We start from the raw sequence: 19,032 nt of genomic DNA, 5'->3' as shown, positions 1-19,032 counted from the left end.
TTTTGTCAATATTTTTACTATTAGCTCATTATTTCTTGGAATGTTATCTCAGAATTCTCTGAAGCCTTGCTACAAGGCAGGCTCTTCTTCCTCCTTTTTTTTTTTTTTTTAATGTTTACTTATTTTTGAGAGAGAGAGAGAGAGAGAGAGAGAGAGCATGAGCAGAGGAGGGACAGAGAAAGAGGGAGACACAGAATCCAAAGCAGGCTCCAGGCTCTGAGCTGTCAGCACAGAGCCCTACGCAGGGCTTGAACTCACGAACTGTGAGATCATGACCTGAGCCGAACTTGGACGCTCAACCAACTGAGCCGTCCAGACACCCCTGATAATGAATTTTAAAGTGGAGATAAATGCTGGATGTGACCATACTGAAGCACATTTTATTACTTCCAAGGTGTCTGTCCTTGCTGTTGTTTCTGCCTAGAATGTTCTTCCTACCCAAGCTCCTACTCATCATACTTCTACATCTCCAGCAAATCTTCCCTAATACATGCCCAGATTTAATTTTCTTGACATTTGCTTTCAAACTTTTGTTCATGATTTCAAGAGTTTAACATACTTGGGACATAGTAGCCCCTAATGAATATTAGTTCCCTTTCTTAGCAGTGAGGTTAAAGAACAATGCAGGCCAGAGCAGCAAGAGGAAGGACAGTGTCCTGGAAAAAGCAGGATTTAGGTTGGGTTAGAAGATACAGGTAGGTCTGAAGATACAGAACACAGTGAGAAGACTGGCTACATGTCTGAGGAGCAGCCAATAAGGCTGGGCAGATAAGGTGAGACAAAACTGTAATGAAAAGTGAACATCAGGCAGGTGCTTGAATCTGACTGAGTTAGCAGCTACCCTCAGCATACCCTCACCTGTGCTCACTAAAGACTGAGTTATCCAGAACAATCTTCTCCAGCAGCTCAATCAGTTCATTAGGCAGATCAGCTGTCATGAAGGCCTTGACAGTGACTGAGACCTCTTCAGGATCCTGTGTTTCTGACAATGCTGTCTGTACCACCTGGTTTTAAAAATCATTTGAAAGAACTTGGTTAGTTAAGTCAATTCAAGACTATCCTTGAAGTTAAACAGAAGAGAAGGATACCTCCATGGTAGTCTGAAACAGACATAGGAGAACATAGGAGATTTCTCAAGGCAAAAAGAGAAGGTTGTCTAAAGGCATTAGTTTCAGGGATTCTGTTTGCTTTATTTTGACAATTAGTTTTTCTCTAATTGGGGTTAGACTCATCTCTGCCCCAATGACCATACTGTAAATTTACTCCAAAGCCAGTAAGAGTGCACTAAATAGGTAGCTGAAATGCATGTTTGCTTTCATCTTTGTTTGTTTGTTTTTTTTTTTGGTCACTGTTCATAGCAAAATGGCTTCCATTTCTGTAATGAAGACACCACTCTTTTTTTTTAAATGTACTTTTTTTTTCTTTTTTAAATGTTTGTTTATTTTTGAGAGGGAGAGAGTGCAAACGAGGGAGGGGCAGAGAGAGGGGGACAGAGAGCCAGAAGCAGACTCTGCACTGACAGCAGTGAGCCCTATGAAGGGCTTGAATTCCCAAACCACAGGATCATAACCTCCTAAGTCTGATGCTCAACTGACTGAGCCATGAGCCACCCAGGCACCCGTGAAGACACCATTCTAATGAAGGTCTTGCTAGCCTAGAGCACCACACTGCTGAGGTCCAGCCCACTTCCAGGCATGAAGTAGAATGTACCCTGCACTACAGAGCCCTCAGAAACACGCCCTTAGAGAAAGACTGACAAAAGCCTGGCCATACACCCCTCATCCAATTATGGGTGTCTCACCTACAAGAAAACTCACAACTGGGGGAAAAGACGTTTCTTTCTTTCTTTTTTTTTCCTTTTAATGTTTATTTATTTATTTTGAGGGAGAGAGAGCATGAGCAGGGGAAGGGCAGAGAGAGGGGGTGAAAGAATCCTAAGCAGGCTCCGTGCTCTTAGCACAGAGCCCGATGTGGGGCTCCAACTCATGAACGATGAGATCATGACCTGAGCTGAAATCTAGTCAGACGCTTAAATGACTGAGCCACCAAGGTGCCCTGAAAAGACATTTTTCTAAAAAGTACACTTCCCAAATAACAGCAGGCTAGATGGCCAGCTTGTTCTCCTTGTGTTTTGTGCCAGGGGCCTTTGGTGACTTCGGGATCAGTTTTGCCAAGTTTCTGGTGTTCATCAGGGGTAGGGAATAGCAATGCATTAATGAGAGAGAACAGACAGCTCAGAGAAGGTATGACATAGTTAATATGACATCTCTGGCCACAAACTTTCACCCTGCAAACAGGAGGGCTGCAATGGAACCAGAATCAAAGTCAGCCCAGTTCACCTTGCAAGTGGCCACTGTATACTAAATGGCACCATAAAATACAAAAGTTCTTCTGAGGAGTTTATAACAATCCTAACAGTTATGCAGAGGAGTTTGAGAAAAGGGGCTATCAGAGAGATAATTAAAAGGGTATACTTGAGGGAAAGGAGAAGTGTGACAGCACACAGAATTCATCCAGAGTAGGAAGTACCATTTCCTGCCATCATGGTATCTGCCCATTCTTAAAAACCTTAAGAGTACTTTAAATACACATTGGTTGTTTTAAGGGCAAAAATATATTTCTACCACCTATTTGAGTCAACAGGATGCCTAACCTAAGTTACCTCAGGAAGTTGCTTTTTCTAAGTAAACTTTCCATAATAAGCTTCTACTACAGACCAAAAAGCAGTCTGCCACTGCCATCATGTGGTCCCTCTAATTAGAGAGGCACAGTAGGTGAATGCCTCCAGGAGGCGGCTATGAATATTCAGTCACAGCAGATATAATGAGAGCACCAGCAGCTTCACAGACACAGGGAGACCAAAAGGTACCTGCTGGCTTCAGTTCAGTGCAGTGTTAAAGCTGCTCATCCCTGTGCCAATGCAACATGACCTACAAGACATGCCAGGTCAACACCTGGAGAAACACCTGTTGTCTGTGAATTTGTAGATCTCTAGCAGAATCTAAACCTACTCTGTCCCAGGCCCTTTGCTGCTCAATGTCTTTGTCAAGTCTCAATGAATCTGAGAGATGGGTAAGTCCAAAGTTGATATAATAAGATCCAAAATAACACAGGCTTCTATCCATCTAAAAGTGTTCCAAAATAAAGTTAATTAAGAAAAGGATAATGGCACAGACATGAGGAACAGTGGACAGAAAACAAGAAGGTGAATTCAGTGGAGATACAGGTGAAGCCCAACAAGTGCACCTAGTGGTTGGTAACGCATACAAAGGAGTTGGGGCACTTTAGCTGATCCACTCAGAACTGGAGCCCACTTGTTGGGGCCAGGATATTGTTCCTACTTTGATCTTAGCCCACTTCCAAACAGTGTGCCCAGCAGACGGTGAGGATGGTGAAGTACCATCTGCTACCCGAAGCTTCAGGAAGCCCAGTGAAGCCTGCCAGGCTGCACCCAGGAAGAGCCCTGGCCTTGGCATTGTGCCCCAGCTCCGAGAAGGTGCTGGATGGTCACAAGGGTGCAGGGGTTCCTCAACAAAGGCAGATCTAGCTGAGACAACCTTGAGAGCCACTTACCTTGTGTCAATGGGGACTGAGCTAAAAAAATACTAAGAATCCAGCATGCAGTCATGCCATTAGATACTCCTTTTACTGGGGTAGCACATTCCCACTTTGGAGATCAGGGCCAACTCTACTCTAATCAATGAACAACTCCAGAGAAGATTCACAAGATTGTCTGGTCATGCATCTAAAGATGTTTCAGACATAACGTCACAACTAGTCACTTTGGCCACATGATAATGAGAAGGCAAAACACATGCATGCATATATACACTCCCATTTCCATTCCTCACCTGGTCAATCAGCTGTCGCCTGGAAGGGTTGGTCTCCTCAAGGACATGAGCCCAGAGCTCTGGATCTTTCCTGCGCACCAAGTAACGGGCCTCACTTTTGAACAGAGAATTCTCATTGCAAACCTGAAATGAGCATACTAGTGTGTGTAACGCAAACAGCCAACCAATGGACATTATGTGGGGGACCCACTCCAGTCAGTTCCCTCTGTCCCTGACACTTGTTTGGTGTCAGTTGGAACCCAAGCGAGTAATAGGACTTCGACACAGGATGAGCAGCATCCTAAAGGGGTGACAATGAACTCCTCAGAGCAATATGTTACCTCAAAACATGAGTTTCTCAGTTTACAACAACTTAAGAGTGGGTATGGGTGTGTGGCAGCTCCTCTCAACATCAACCTGTTGCCCTAAAGTGGTGCTGCCCAGAACTTTCTGAGACAATAAAAATGTTCTAGGTCTATGCTACGGAATGCAGTGTAGGAAAGAGAAACTAAGTTTTTAATTTTTAGCTAATTTAAATTTAAATAGTCACCATCTCTAAAGTGTTATCACAATAGCCTAGAACTGGTATAAAACAGCATATATGCTACAGTATTTCAAGGCCTATAAACTTTCTTTTTTTATTTTTAGAGGGAGAGGGAGAGGGGGAGAGAGAGAGTGCACACATGCACAAGTTGGGGAGAGGGGTAGAGGGAGAGAGAGAATCCTAAGCAGACTCCACACTTAGCACAGAGCCTGACGTGGGGCTTCATCTCACAACCCTGGGATCATGACCTGAGCCAAAATCATGAGTTGGATACTTAACCGACTGAGCCACTCAGGCATCCCAAGGCCTATAAACTTTAAAATATGCTTTCATTGATCGAACTTGAGACCCTTTTTTTAGTGCTCTAATACATCTCCAAGAAACCAAACACCCACTTGGACATTTCAATGTGTGAGACACTTGCTAAGGCCTGGTGGGAATCAGACTGGCTGGGTACCAGATGCCAGGCACAAGGCTAAGTACTGCGTGTGTGTCCACGGGCTGTTCACACATGCATGGCATGAGGCCAAGAGCAGGCCTACTCTGGCCTGCACTAAAATCTTACTTCTCCTTCTGACACATCAGACCTTAATGAACATTTTTTTTCTTGTCTGAATTCTGCCTTACTAAAAGGCGATGTCTACTGTGTATCACCAGATAGGACAGATGGGTGCAAAGATCCCTGAGAGGTCACTGAACTGAGCTTTAATAAAAAGGTGGTAAATTCAGCCAAAATGTAGCTTATGGTATCAAACTACAGTCCCAACTTCACACAAACCTGCTCCCTCGAGGCAGGTGCTATGTCAACCCAGCCTGCCACTTGCATGGCCAGTGTCAAAAGCCAGAGCAGGATGAGAAACTGTTGCACTGCTCTTGAGTTTTGGCTCTGTATGCTTGACTCTCCTTCCCTGGTTGCTGAGTTTCTACCATGTTGTCAGATATTCTGAGATGCTCAGGGCAAACAGACCAACTGCCTATGGATCTTACAGTCAAACAAACATTGGGTACACCTACATGAGATTTCTGGAGTTTTAGGTCACTATTTGATACTTAACTAACTGAATACATGTAGATGCAAGCCAGGACTGAGGAAAGTAGACCTGGGGGGTTGTTCCAAAGAGGGGCCAGAAAGAGCTCTAAGGTTGGGAAGAGTTGGTGAGGGCATGTGTAAGAAGCTGCCCTAAAAAGAAGAGCAGGTAGTGCAAGGGCAAATGGGACAGAGGCATCCAGGATAGAAAGGCAAGAGGGGAGGCATTCAGACTGGCGAGGACAGGGTTGCAGTTCACAGAGGACCTCCTGAGTCAGGCTAACAGGTTGAATTCTGCCCTCAGGACATTAGGTAACAAGGAGGACTGCAGCAGAAGGCTGACAGGTCAGACTCAGGGCCAGCCACACCTATAAGTACAATATACAAACAGGGCATAAGCAGGTAGCAAACAAGGCATCTGAATTAAAAAGAAACCAAGTTGTTCATGGAAATGTAACAAATGACCTGCAATTGTGGGGCTCAGAGGAAGCCCTCATGAGCCCCCACAGAGCCTGCATTTGAAGCCAGAGCAAAACCTGGCAGTTAAGTCTATCTGCTGCCTACCTTGATGAGCTCAAGGTCACACTGCCCCCGCTCATAGGCAACGCAGGCCAGATGTGGGTCCCGCTTCTCACAGTAGCGGCCCACCACGCGGCTGTCATAGTAAGCATTTTCTCTCAGGAAGCGCTCGGGGCTGTTGTTGCTGTCGATGTAGATCTTGGCAAGAGCATTGTGAGTGGCAGGCTCTTCACAGCCTTCGTGACTCCGGGACTCCAGCCAGGGAAGAAGCAGCTTTAGCCTTTGAAAGAAGGAAGAACACCTTAAGCGTCTCAAAACTAACATTCAAAACCTCCAGGGCAGACCCTGAACTGTGAAGGTTGCTTCTAGAAACAAACAAAAATCTCATTCCATTAACCTCAGGTTGTTCTAGGGACCAAAACAGACTTGAGTTCCAAACTGATTTCAATTGTTAAGTTTTTCCCAAAGATCTGCAATACCAATAGCAAGTAACTCACTACTGGATCTAAGATTTGTTACAAGAAAGACCAGCTACAGAGACAGTCAGTCTTGGGGCCTGGAAGCTAACTGAAAAGGGCTCTCAGGAAATTAGTCATAGGCTTAACCACAAACACTAGAACCCAGGGGCAAGAGAAGATACCGAGCTAGGATCCCTTACCTGTTTCTTTTTTCTACTTCAGCCACCAGCTCATCAGTGGAGAACTGTCCTCTCACCACCATGATTAAGTTTTTAATTACTTCCTCAGAACAATCCACATCAAGCAGCCCTCCAACCACAGCAGGGATCCGGCTAGGGTTGACCTAGAATGGTCAAGGTGGTGACTTCAGTGCTGCAGGCACAGGTCACTGATCTAAGTCCCCAAAGATTTGGACAATGTGGCTGTCTGAAAGGGCTCCTGTGGTAGATGGAATGCAAACTGTGAAGCTCTAGTCCCTAATGTGACTGTATTGGAAGAATGGCCTGGAAGGAGATAATTATGGTTCAGTAAGGTCAAAACGGTAGGGCCCTAATCAGAGAAAAGGCCATATAAAAAACACAGTGAGAAGCTGGCCATTTGTAAGCCAAGGAGAGTGGTCTCAGGAAGAACCAACCCAAGGTGGTAGGGTCAGCACCTTGATCTTGGATGTCTATATTCTAGAATTGTTAGCAATAAATATCTATTGCTTAAGCCACCCAGTCTGTGGTATTCTGCTATGGCAGCCCAAGCTTAGATACCACCAGTCTCAGATACATTCAGGGGTCAGAGGCAACCTCTCAGGTATAGACTATTACCAGCAACCAAGGCACAAAGGCAGCCGGGTGTCACCTGGGAGCTGGCAGTGATGGTCTCAGCAGTACCTTCTGAACGTAGATTTCGATGTACTTCTGCAGGTTGTTGCGGTATAAGTACAGGACGAGGTCATGTACAAAGTCAAACCGATCACACACGATGATGAGAGGAAGCTGGTCTGTGAGCTTGGCCTCCTGTGTAATGGAAAGCACAGAACAAGGCAGGCAGTGAAGACCCCACAGAGCTAGATTGCAGGGACCATGAATCAGCACAGAGATGGCACTGCTTCTGTTAGCAGAGTGGCCCCAAGGAGACTCAAGGGTGAGACTTTGTTCTAGATATGCTGTTGTTTTAAGGTACATGTATTTGCTTTTGGGGATAAGGTGTTTGTCTTGGGAAACAAGTAACAGAAAGACAGTACTATTTGGTTAAAGAAGAAAAGAGCTCTGCTAAATTTGGCAATAACATTCCAAATTAGTCCAAAAGCAATTATCTTTTGGGTTAAGACAAGCAGCTCACTCATTATGTATAAATCTGACCCAGACCAGGCACCAGAAAGAGGACCACTTTTGAGAACACTTGCCGGTAAGGGCTGCCTTTCTGGACAAGCTGCCATACTCTATGGAACATCGGCTGCCTGTGCAGGGTGCTGCTGCCTACCCTGCAGTCCACCACAATAATGCCTCCCCTCATTTGGCCATACCTACATGACACTTCTCAGGTTCTCTTGCACCCTTGCAGTTCTGGGCGTGGCCATGTGTTTCCTCCAGTGGAATGAGAATTGAAATGGCACATGCCACCTGCACCCTCACCCATAAAAACCACCTATGCCAGGGGCGCCTGGGTGGCTCACTCAGTTGAGCATCGGACTTCGGCTCAGGTCATGATCTCACGGTCTGTGAGTTCAAGCCCCGCGTCTGGCTGTGCTGACAGCTCCGAGCCTGGAGCCTGCTTTGGATTCTGTGTTTCCCTCTCTTTCTGACCCTCCCCCATTCGTGCTCTGTCTCTGTCTCAAAAATAAACATTAAAAAAAATTTTTTTAAAAACCACCTATACCAGCTTTTCTGAATTTTCCTTCCTTCCAGTTGACTAGGAAGGCAACACTCAAGGTGGTAGGCTGAAGATGGCAAAATAGCCATCAGCCTAGTCCTTGAAAGATGGTGGGAAAGCCACCCACTTACCTCTACATCCACCCTAATCTGTGCATCAGGAAGAAATACACTTCTTGCTTTTTATGCCACTAGCACTGAGTAGCTTATTTGTTTCTGTAGACTTTCCCAACCTAATTAACAGGGGCACAGTTGGGATGCTGCTGAAACATAATGCATCGATAAACTAACTCCCTGTATTCACACAACAGATAATTAAGAGTATAGCCTCAAGGGCTGTAAAATGAGCAGTGGACTCCTATAAGAATTTTAGGCCAAAGTAGAGCTCTGCACTAAGGATCCAGGGAACACTGGCAGAGACAAAGCCAGCTTTCCAACTCTTGGGCAGCTGGCTGATGGTTTGCTCAAGGAAGGAGGCGATGCCAGGACACACTCACCTTCAGAAAATTCTTCACCCGCTCTGGGTTGTAGCAATTACTCTCCCGGCATATCCTCTCCACCTCCTTGATCTGTCCCGTCTTACAGGCAGCCTGAATGTATTTCAAGTGCACATCTGGATCTTGGCTGAAGTTCACAATTGAGCCCAGGAAGTAGAAGAGGCCTACAAAGAGAGACTGTTCCATCTTATGCCCTCATAATATCCACCTGCTTTCTCCACAGTCACAGGCCACTTGCCCTTGGCAGCCCAGCCCACAACAACAGTGCTTCAGTCTCCCAGCACCCATTACCCACTCACAACTTACAAAATCTATGTGAAGTTCTTTTGCTTTGGCATCTCCTCCAAATAGCTGGTCAGATTTCCATCAAATTTGGGAGGGATGTTCTTGTGTGAAATACTGTGTGCATATGGAATCCATCTGGGGGGGGGGCGCCAGGCATACCCTAGGTGGTTATCTTCAAGAATAATTCAAATAGGCAACTTAAGAGGGCTGTGTGACTGCTGCTCTAAAAATAAATGCCAGGGACAGGAAAGCAGAGGCTTCCAATGGGAGCCTCCAAACAGAGTCTGCTCCCTGACGTTGAGCTGATGGCACACATGGAGCCACTGCAGACTGGGGTGCATGGTGAGTCACAGAGCAACACTGTTCATCAGAAGCTAACCATCTCCTAACTGTCACAGGAGCTGGCCAGGAGGTACTGGTGACAACAGCAGGACAAGATACATCAGAGAAGACCACTTTCCCTGAGGAGGAGTCATCGGTTATAACCTGAGGAAGGAACCAGAACCCTGAAGGCAGACAGTTCCCACTAACCTTACTCTATTGCCATCTCCCCGCCCAGTGCAACCTAATTCCTGCTGCAGCCTTTCCTGCAATGGCGTCTTGTGACAAGGGCAGCTCCCTGAAGGCAGCTCTTGCCTTCACTCCTCTAACATCCCAACCTCACTGGGCACAGGGCAGTGGCTTAACACCTCACTGGACAAATGCTCTGCTTCTATTGCTGCCCCAGCCTGTCCCCAACAGACCGTCATCTGGGAAAGCCATCCTCCTACCAGCAAATTCTTGGTGTGATGCCCACAAGAGGACAGGAAGCCAACCACAATCAAGCCAGCCAGCCTAGCAGCCACACATTGCTCAGCCACCATGGGACTGTTACTCAGGGGAAGCCAAAGGGGCCACCCCTCAGAACCAAGCATTCTAGTGCCACTGGCTCAGGCTTATTGGTGAACTCTACAGCAGACTGTGTGACAGATGCTCAGTTCTACAGAGGCTCCAGGGACACATGGGGGATTCTAAGTGTCTCCACCCCAATGCCAACCAACTAAATGCTTCCTTTGCAAATGCCAAAAAAGCTACCTAAGCTGGGTAACACACTAGACAGCAGAAATCTTCTGCCATTGACCAACACATTGGCTTGGATTGAAGGAAGTCTGTGAGGTTGGGCAGGCAGACACCAACACCTGAGCAGAAGGTGCAGTCGGCTGGAGGGTGTGAAGTTTACCTTCGTAACTCTTGAAGGATTCAAAGAGCTCCACCAGGGACTGTGTGCCCAGCTGCTCATGGTACTTGGAGGCTACCTGCACACACAGCTGAAGGTTCTGTCTGATGCTGGCAGACAGCAAAGCATGAAGACACGCCAAAGAATCCTCCACTGACAAGGAGCCAAAGAAGCTGACGAGCCACTAGGAAGCAAGGAAGAGTTAATCCACAACTAAGTACCATCCTAGATGTTTCCAACACTGGCAAAATAACTGGATCAATTCTTCCCATTGAATGTCAAAAATATAAAGAATTTTCACTTAAAAGGACTGTGGTAAAAAAGTAAGAGCTGGGAGTAAACTCAGGATAACTAACCTTAATAGTCATCAAGCTGTCACACACCCTGCAAAACCCCACAGGTGATACTAAAACTTATTCTGTAAATGTAAATGTAATACCTATTAGCTTCTGCTAATAGTTTCAGACAATCCTGCTAGAGCTGTCAATGTTAATAGGTTTTCTCTGTTAGGCTAAGTCAAAGGTAGAAAATGGAAAGAAAGAGGTAACGTGGGTCCAGATGCATGGGTGAGCAAGTGAAGCTTGTGTGTGGGTTGAATGAAAATTGTGTATAGTAGTGATGAGGCTCATGCACAGGGAATACACATGCCACAGTCCCACAACCATGGACACAGGAAATTTCAGGAGCATGTGACCCTAATGACAGATGTGTGCCAATCACAACAGGAGTGCCCCAAGGGTGCACCATACCTCGGGATTGAGGAGGTGAGTGTGGACCACAGCCCTCTTGATGTCATACAGGTCAGTGTAGTGCTCCAGCGCACGCTGCAGGAGGCCTGCCTTTTCACAGAGCTGGGCGATGTGGGCCCGATCATAATGGGTAAACATCTGATTTCCAAGAATGGCATCTGCAACCTATGAAATGGTGACATCAGGAAGAAAAACTGAACAGTGGCAATAACTTTTTAAGAACAGCTGCTCAACACCCCCACGACACAGCTCCAGAACAGTGCTCATGAAACAGAAGGGCTTCAAAAGGTCTAGATCCTTGCCCACCTCTGAGCAGAGCCCTAGCCATCCTTCCAAGTCACCTGAGCCTCTTCGAACAAGGCTCTGTCCTCCTAGGTGCAGAGTCAGATGTGTATAATAAGGCTGAGGCCTTGCCCTAAAGCATGTTACTGGGATCAGTCCAGGCTATTGTTCCGACTTTTCAGCCATCACATTTGTACAGTTTTCTGTGGCAAGGTCATGGTCAATGTGAGGGCGTGAGTCTACGAAGGCCTCCTTCTTTAATGAGCTCAATCCTTGGACTAGCAACAGTCACGATTAGACCTGGAAGTAATAAATCCTACTGGTGTTCACAAAATTTCTCCACTTGGTTAAAGGCAGAATTAGGTGTGAGTGGGGATGTCTGAAAAACAACTAACCCTCCTGGAAAGAATTTTGATGAGGCTTAATATCATCTTTAAATAAGCAACCTCTGGACTAAGAATGAGTGGGTCAACAACCAAACTTGACTCTCAGTATCTAATAAGTAGCTAGTCTTGATGAGACACACACTCTTTCCCATTTCTTCCAGGATATGGAGCACAAACCAAGTACATGGTGACCAAAGACCTAGCCTAATACCATGTTGTTCCAGGATAATGTACATTCTGGGCTCTCTGCAGAGGAAATCCACACCAAGTGCTGAGAGCAGGGTTTTGTAATATCTGATGCTTATCTGATGCCCCCACCCTTTGTTTCCTTAAGACTTGTCCTTACTATCCTCTTTTTTAAAAAAGGTTCCCCCTTATTATAGTAATAGTGCAGTTTAGAGAACTCAAAAAACACGGAAGGGCCAAGAAAGAAAATATCATCCAGCCTCTGAGATCCAGAGAGAACTGCCCCAATGTTTTGGGCATTGTGCCCATTTAGCCTACCCCGCTTTAGGGTTTGGGCTCTTCTTAGGGTCTATCTGCTCAGTTCCTGAATGGTGCTTAGTTTCTGTTTCAAAGCTTGATAATTAATTAATTAAAGTTTATTTATCTTGAGAGGAGGGAGAGAGGGAATCCCAAGCAAGCTTTGTGCTCCAGCAGAGAGCTCAATGCGGGGCTCGAACTCACCATGAGATCATAACCTGAGCTGAAATCAAGAGTCAGACAGTTGGGGTGCCTGGGTGGCTCAGTCGGTTAAGCATCTGACTTCGGCTCAAGTCATGATCTCACAGTTTGTGAGTTTGAGCCCCACATTGGGCTCTGTGCTGACAGCTTAGAGCCTAGAGTCTGCTTGAAATTCTATGTCTCCCTCTTTCTCTGCTCCTCCCCCGCTCATGCTCTGTCTCTCTCTCCTTCAAAAATAAATAAAAACATTAAAAAAAAAAAAAGAGTCAGACACTTAACCAACTGAGCCACCCAGGCACCCCTTTCCAAGCTCATTTATTAAAAACTATCATCACACATAATCATCTGGTCATAAGAGTTCAACAGAACAGCAAACAGCAAATTAATAACACTTTTGTTTCCTAGAGGTGGGATATGACCCACACAATAGCAGCTAACTTGTGGATTTGAATAACCTGAAATCACAGAACAATATAATTAACAATTATTGTTTCCTAATCAAAAAACAATATTTGATTATAAACAAAAAGAAATCGGAAGACAAGTGAGTAAAGAACAAAGTGAATGACAATCCTGTCCACTCAGACAACTGTGGTTAACAGCTTGATGTGAATTTTTCAAACTCCTTTCCTGCATACATATCCAAAATTAACCAAAAAAAGAAAAGGCATATACATGTGATTTAAATCACAGCCCTCCCGCCAATTTTCAGGTCAAGAAATGCACTGCCACAATGAGATACCACTTCACACTCATTTAGGATAGCTATTTTTTTCCAACTTATTTCTTTTTGAGAGAGAGAAAGAGCTAGACTGGAGGAGGGGCAGAGGGAGGGGGACAGATGATCTGAAGCTGGCTCTGCGCTGACAACAGAGAGCCTGATGTGGGGCTTGAACTCTCAAGCCACGAGATCATGACCTGAGCCAAAGTTACATGCTTAACTGACTGAGCCACCCAGGTGCCCCATATAGCTATTATTATTATTTTTTTAATGTTTATTTATTTTTGAGAGAGAGAGACAGAGCATGAGCAGGGAAAGGGCAGAAAGGGAGACAGAATCTAAAGCAGGCTTCAGGCTCTGAGCTGTCAGCAGAGAGCCCAACATGGGGCTCAAACCCATGAACCATGAGATAATGACCTGAGCTGAAGTCAGATGCTAAACCTACTGAGCCACCTAGGTGCCCCTAGATATTATTATTTTTTAAACATACACAGAAAATAACAAGTGTTGGCAAGGATATGAAGAAATTGGAATACTCATATACTGTGGTGGGAATATAAAATGGTGTAATGCTTGAAATATAGTATGGTGGTACTGCAACAAGTTACATACAGAATTACCATATAATTTGGCAATTCCACTTCTGGCTGTATGCCCCAAAGAGCTGAACACAGGAACTCAAACTGATACCTGTACACCAATACTCCTAGCAGCTCTATCTGCAACAGTTACAGGGTGAAAGCAACCCAGTGTCATCAACAAATAAACAGGTACAGAAAATGTGGCATACACATATGATGGAATATTATTCAGACATAAAAAGGAATGAAATTCTGATGTATGTCACAACATGGATGAATCCTGAAGACAATATACTAAGTGAACAAGCCAGAAAAAAGGACAAATATCATATGATTCTACTTATATGAAGTATCTAAAATAGGCAAATTCATAGAAACAGTAAGTGAAACAGGAGTTACCAAGGGCTGAGGGAGGGAATGGGGAGTTACTGCTTAATGGATACAGATTTTCTGTTCATGATTATAAAAAGTTCTGGAAATATACAGTGGTAATGGTTGCACAATATTGTGAATGTACTTAAGGCCACTAAATCATGCACTTAAAAATGGTTAAAATGGTAGGGGTCCCTGGGTGGCTCAGCTGGTTAAGCATCTGACTCTTGATTTCGGCTCAGGTCATGACCTCACAGTTAGTGGGATCAAGTCCCACGTTGGGCTCTGAGCTGATAGCGTGGAATCTGCTTGGGATTCTCTCTCCTGCTCACGTTCTCACTCTCTCACTCTCTCAAAATAAATAAACATTTTTTAAAAACTTCAAAAAAATGGCTAAAATGGTAAATTTTGTTATGTGCACTTTACCACAATGAAGAAAAGAAAAATGAAAAGAAAAGATGTCCCAGGTGCAAAAGTCTCTATGAAAGTTTTGCACCATGGATTCTAGAACTTTCTTGCAGGAAAGTCTTAGAGCGTGCCCCCTGAGGCATGAGCACATCCCAGCCCAAAGCCACTGTGTTCAGGTGTGCAGGTCCCACAGAGAAATAAAACAGGCGCTCTGTCCTATGGTTAGAGCCTAGAAATGTCACTTGCCTGGGGTGCGTGAATCAGGTTCATCTCCAGCAGGCGCGTCTGGAGGTGCCCCTCAGCTGGGCGGTTATTTTTCAAGGCATCCAACAAGAAGGAGGTACACTGCTGAATTAAACTGTTTTCCATGAAAACGTCTACAATCTGAAACAGATTGAAAGCCACATATTTACCCAAAGGAAACTATTTTATTTTCCTATTCAGATAGCTCCTGAAATTGAATCTCATTTAGAAATTCAACCATTAGTTCCTTCCTTTGCATTTTCTCTCTCTTTTTTTTTTTAGTTTTTATTTTAGTTTTTTAGTGATCTCTACACCGAATGTGGGGCTCAAACTCACAACCCCGAGATCAGGAGTCGCATGCTCTGCTGACTGAGCCAGCCAGTTGTCCTGCATTTTCTCATATTATCAAAATTCAAGTAACTCATAGCCATTACTTTTTAGGTAATTTTGTGAAATTATTATCACCCATATCATCCTCACCAACAGGGCATTTTTATTCAAGTAAATCAAAGGAAGTACTTTGAAGGGATTCAAGCAATCTTAACAATCTGTTACTTAATCAAATCCTAGAGGCAGTCAATACCTGGTGTCTAGCCCTTATACTCTCATTATTCAGGCACAGTTAGGAAACTGCAAACACTGACTTAGACATCGATCATTAAAGTTAAATAGAAGTTAAAGAATAAGACTTAGTAAGAAGTGATATATAGGTAATGAAGTTACTGATTGTGTAACTGTTTCCATATTTAAAGTACAGGAGAAAGTTTTTATTAAAAATACTTTAGAAATATGAAATATAAACCAGATGTAATCTGGAGTCTTCTTTCCCCTTGGTATCTATGTAAATTTGGCTCAAACCCTTTCAACATGATCTCCAAACTACCTGCAAATTCCACTATGTATCAACTCAGTATGAATGCACTTATATCTATACAAGCTGTCGGTTTTGCCTTGCTTCAAACTTTGTTACATATCTCTCTGTATTACCCAGAGCCCATTGTACCCAGTTTACTGAAGGTAACTTGACATGTGTTTATGTCTACACACTGTGTTATGCTAAAATAATGGTCTCATGTTCACCTAACTCCAGGTGAGCCAAACACCCACAGGATGAAAGTCTACAGACCTGAGAGCACTTACCGTAACCAGTACACAGAGAGAGTTCAGGTGGCCTTAGTCAGCAGAGGATAATGAAGTGGGGCTACCATTTTAAAATGACATCCTCGCTCCCCGCCACCAACCACCACACAAAAGAAATAACATTCTCACAACCTGACAGATGAATCCTCTAAAATACTTCAAAACAAAGGTTAAGTGACAGTATTCAAATAATAAAAGAATAGAAGACAAAATACATCAGATTTTTTAGACTGGAAGACACTGGTAAGAGAAAAACAAATAAAAAGGCATCTTCTTGACAATTATGCAAAGCCATAAAAAGCTATCCCAAACAACTCATGCTCACCTGGTCAATATTGGCCAATGGCTCCTCGTCTCGCACTAGCATTTGAGAAAACTGCAGGCCCTGGTCTGGACTGATTCTCATCACACTCCTCAGTAAAAAGATCCAGTCTGGGGTATAGCCAACCTAGAGGCAAGGGAACACCCATCAAAAAAATAAACAAAACACCTTGAGTATTTAAGAAAAAAAGCTCCCATCCTTTGTTTTAAACCTGTGTTTACAAAGAAATGAGGAGCAATATTAGCATGCGTATGTGCAGGATCTCTGCCAAATACAACATCCACTTCAAGGCGCTGCCATGTATGCAGAGACACAATCAACTACACAAACAGCCTGGACCACAAAGAAGTCATCCAAACCAGTGTGCAAGCTCTGACTAAACCCAGCACGTCGTCCAGTGAGCTTTGGGCACAAGCTGCAGTGGAAGCCCGCCAAAACATGGATTTAACACACAGACGGTGCTGAGGGGCACGAGGGAGAAGGGAGAAAAAGAAAAAAATTACAGGAAAATCCCCAAGTGGAAGGGAACTGGAAGGACTGTAAAAATAAGACAGGAAAATAAAAAACTGAAGAGAATAGAATCATTATCACCGAATGACAGGTGCTAGCAGCAACACCGACAACTCACACCAAAGCACTTCCTGAGAAGGAAGGGTATTTTATAAACTTCAGAATCAGCAACCACCTACCACAAATTAATTATCTGTGAAATGCTAATGGTTAGGCATGTATTACCTTTTTGGCATAGAGGACAATTTTCTGGAATTGGCCTGTTTCTGCAAAACACTGGATAACCTTGCTCGGCACATTTGCCCGAAGATACACACTCAGAGCAAGTGTAGGGTCAGCAGTTTTGACCAAATCTCCAAGTTCTTCTGAACACTCCAGCTGTGGTGTGCCAAAGAGAGAGGGCAAGATTAGGACCAGAGGAACCTGTGATCTAGTTTAATAACTGTGCTGAGGGCTGTGATTTCATAAGTGTTTGTACCTTATCTTCTTTCAGCCACTTTTCTAAGAGTTGCTTGCGACCCTGCTGAAGCACTGGACGGCAAAGTTCTAAGGATTCAAGTTTATTGAGCTGACCCTGGTCAAGGAGGATTCCAAAGTACTGGAGCAAAGGAGAGGCCTGCCCAGGCTGGGCGGGAATACTTTGGAACTTCCGAACTGTGTCACTGGTACGCAGGACTCCCTATGACAAATGGAAATGTAGGTTGTTATGCTGTACTCAAAGGCTGTCCCTTTACTTAACTCCCTTGTATTAAAAAAAAAAAATTGCTGGGGTGCCTGGGTGGCTCAGTTGGTTCAGCAGCCAACTTCACAGTTTGTGGGTTCGAGCCCCATGTCAGGCTCTGTGCTGACAGCTTGGAGCCTGGAGCCTGCTTCGGATTCTGTGTCTCCCTCTCTTTCTGCCCCTCCCCAACTCACCCACAGTCTCTCGCTCTCTCTCTCAAAAATAAATAAATATTTTAAAAAAATTTGCCGATGGAAATTCCACACAGAATTGTCAGGGACAGAAAGTCCTCTACCAAGGCAATGGCTTCCACCTTCAGCAAAAACCACAAGCACAGCGAGTCTCAGTCTCACAGGTGATTTCTAGGAAGAAACTTCCTCCCTAGCATGCTGCAGTGAGAATTAGGCTTTTAAATCAGCCTGGCAATAGTGAAGTTCTACCATTATTATGTTCTAATTCAAAATACTCAAAAGTCATGTGTGAAGACTAGAAATGGTTTGTTCATAAGTATCCCTTGAAAGAAGAAATCGTTTCAATGAAAAGCAACTCAAAACCCTTTATTTACTTAGGAGCAGATCTAGGCCTGGACAATTTATCCTAATGAAATAAACAGAAAAAAATGTCCTAAGCAGTACTGTTACACTCTAGATGAGCAGAGAAAGTCGAGAGCAGAACATGACTAAATAAAACAGGGTACAACTACTTGATGTATAATACAGCTCTGTATTTCCTAAGCTAAGAAGCTGCATGAGAAATATGTATGTATGTACGTAGATGAGAACTGGAAGAGAATAAAAAAATGTTGTTGCAGCAGGATTGTGCTTTTTGTTGATTTCTCATTGTTGTCATGCCATTGGCACAAATTTTAAAGCTAAAACAACTAACAAAACAGCAAGACACTCCAACATCAGTAGTGGAATGCTTTTATAATTTATTTCACACTCAGATTGGTACACAGTGTTGTAGGGCCATTACCTTTGGTGCAGATGCTGCTACTTTGGCGGCTTCAGCATAGCTCCCCTGTGCAAAGAGGGTAGTGAATTTTCTCACGAATAACTCCTCCGCCCCAGCCAAGTTACTACGAATGGCCAAGCGCAGACCAAGGTCTGGATTTTGAAGCACACTGGTTGCATAATTCACAATGTTATCTTCCTCGACACAAACTGACAGCACCTATAAAGACCCAACAAGTGAGACTGGCCTAGCCTAGAAAAGTGCTCCATATACACATACTACTACATCCTGCTCTCAGGTACTGCAGTAGCAGCAAAATTCTAAAGCTCAGGCTGAGTATGCCTAGAATGTTGGCTCTAACAGTGACAGAATGCACAGGAGCCAAACACCTAATGGCAACACAACAGAATATCATGGTAGAAACACAGCATGGGATTCCATGTAGTTATTTTAAAAGACTATAAAAATACCAAGTGAGAAAAAAAATAAAGTTGCATGGACATTGACCAGTGATGTGTTCAAGATGATCACTCTGCCAAAATGACCTATTTGGGGGTGTGGAACCGACAGTTTTTCTTCTTAAATGTTCTTTTTTTTAAAGCACAGATTTTTCAGGGCGTCTGGGTGGCTTGGTCGGTTGAGCGTTTGACTTTGGCTCAGGTCATGATCTCGCGGTTTGTGAGTTTGAGCCCCGCATCCGGCTCTGTGCTGACAGCTCAGA

General features: G+C 44.2%; 1 protein-coding gene across 3 annotated transcripts in view; it reads right to left on the bottom strand.

Moving 5' to 3' along the window:
- CLTCL1 (clathrin heavy chain like 1) overlaps positions 1-19,032 on the bottom strand; it is a 102,459-nt gene that overhangs the window by 35,169 nt on the left and 48,258 nt on the right. For all 3 annotated transcript variants that reach the window (XM_045041121.1, XM_023241673.2, XM_011287889.4), the window contains exons 7-19: positions 18,333-18,530; positions 17,115-17,315; positions 16,862-17,014; positions 16,130-16,252; positions 14,668-14,805; positions 10,988-11,152; positions 10,242-10,422; positions 8,738-8,901; positions 7,260-7,385; positions 6,579-6,721; positions 5,966-6,200; positions 3,852-3,974; positions 859-1,004 (exon numbers count right to left, since the gene is read on the bottom strand). In XM_045041121.1, coding sequence (XP_044897056.1) covers positions 859-1,004; positions 3,852-3,974; positions 5,966-6,200; positions 6,579-6,721; positions 7,260-7,385; positions 8,738-8,901; positions 10,242-10,422; positions 10,988-11,152; positions 14,668-14,805; positions 16,130-16,252; positions 16,862-17,014; positions 17,115-17,315; positions 18,333-18,530 — 2,096 coding nt within the window. The remainder of the gene's footprint in view (positions 1-858; positions 1,005-3,851; positions 3,975-5,965; positions 6,201-6,578; positions 6,722-7,259; positions 7,386-8,737; positions 8,902-10,241; positions 10,423-10,987; positions 11,153-14,667; positions 14,806-16,129; positions 16,253-16,861; positions 17,015-17,114; positions 17,316-18,332; positions 18,531-19,032) is intronic.

This window comes from Felis catus, chromosome D3 (genome assembly GCF_018350175.1).
Source record: "Felis catus isolate Fca126 chromosome D3, F.catus_Fca126_mat1.0, whole genome shotgun sequence".
Classification (NCBI taxonomy): domain Eukaryota; kingdom Metazoa; phylum Chordata; class Mammalia; order Carnivora; family Felidae; genus Felis; species Felis catus.
Note: the sequence above shows the minus strand (reverse complement) of the source record. Positions and strands in the feature narration are given on the sequence as shown.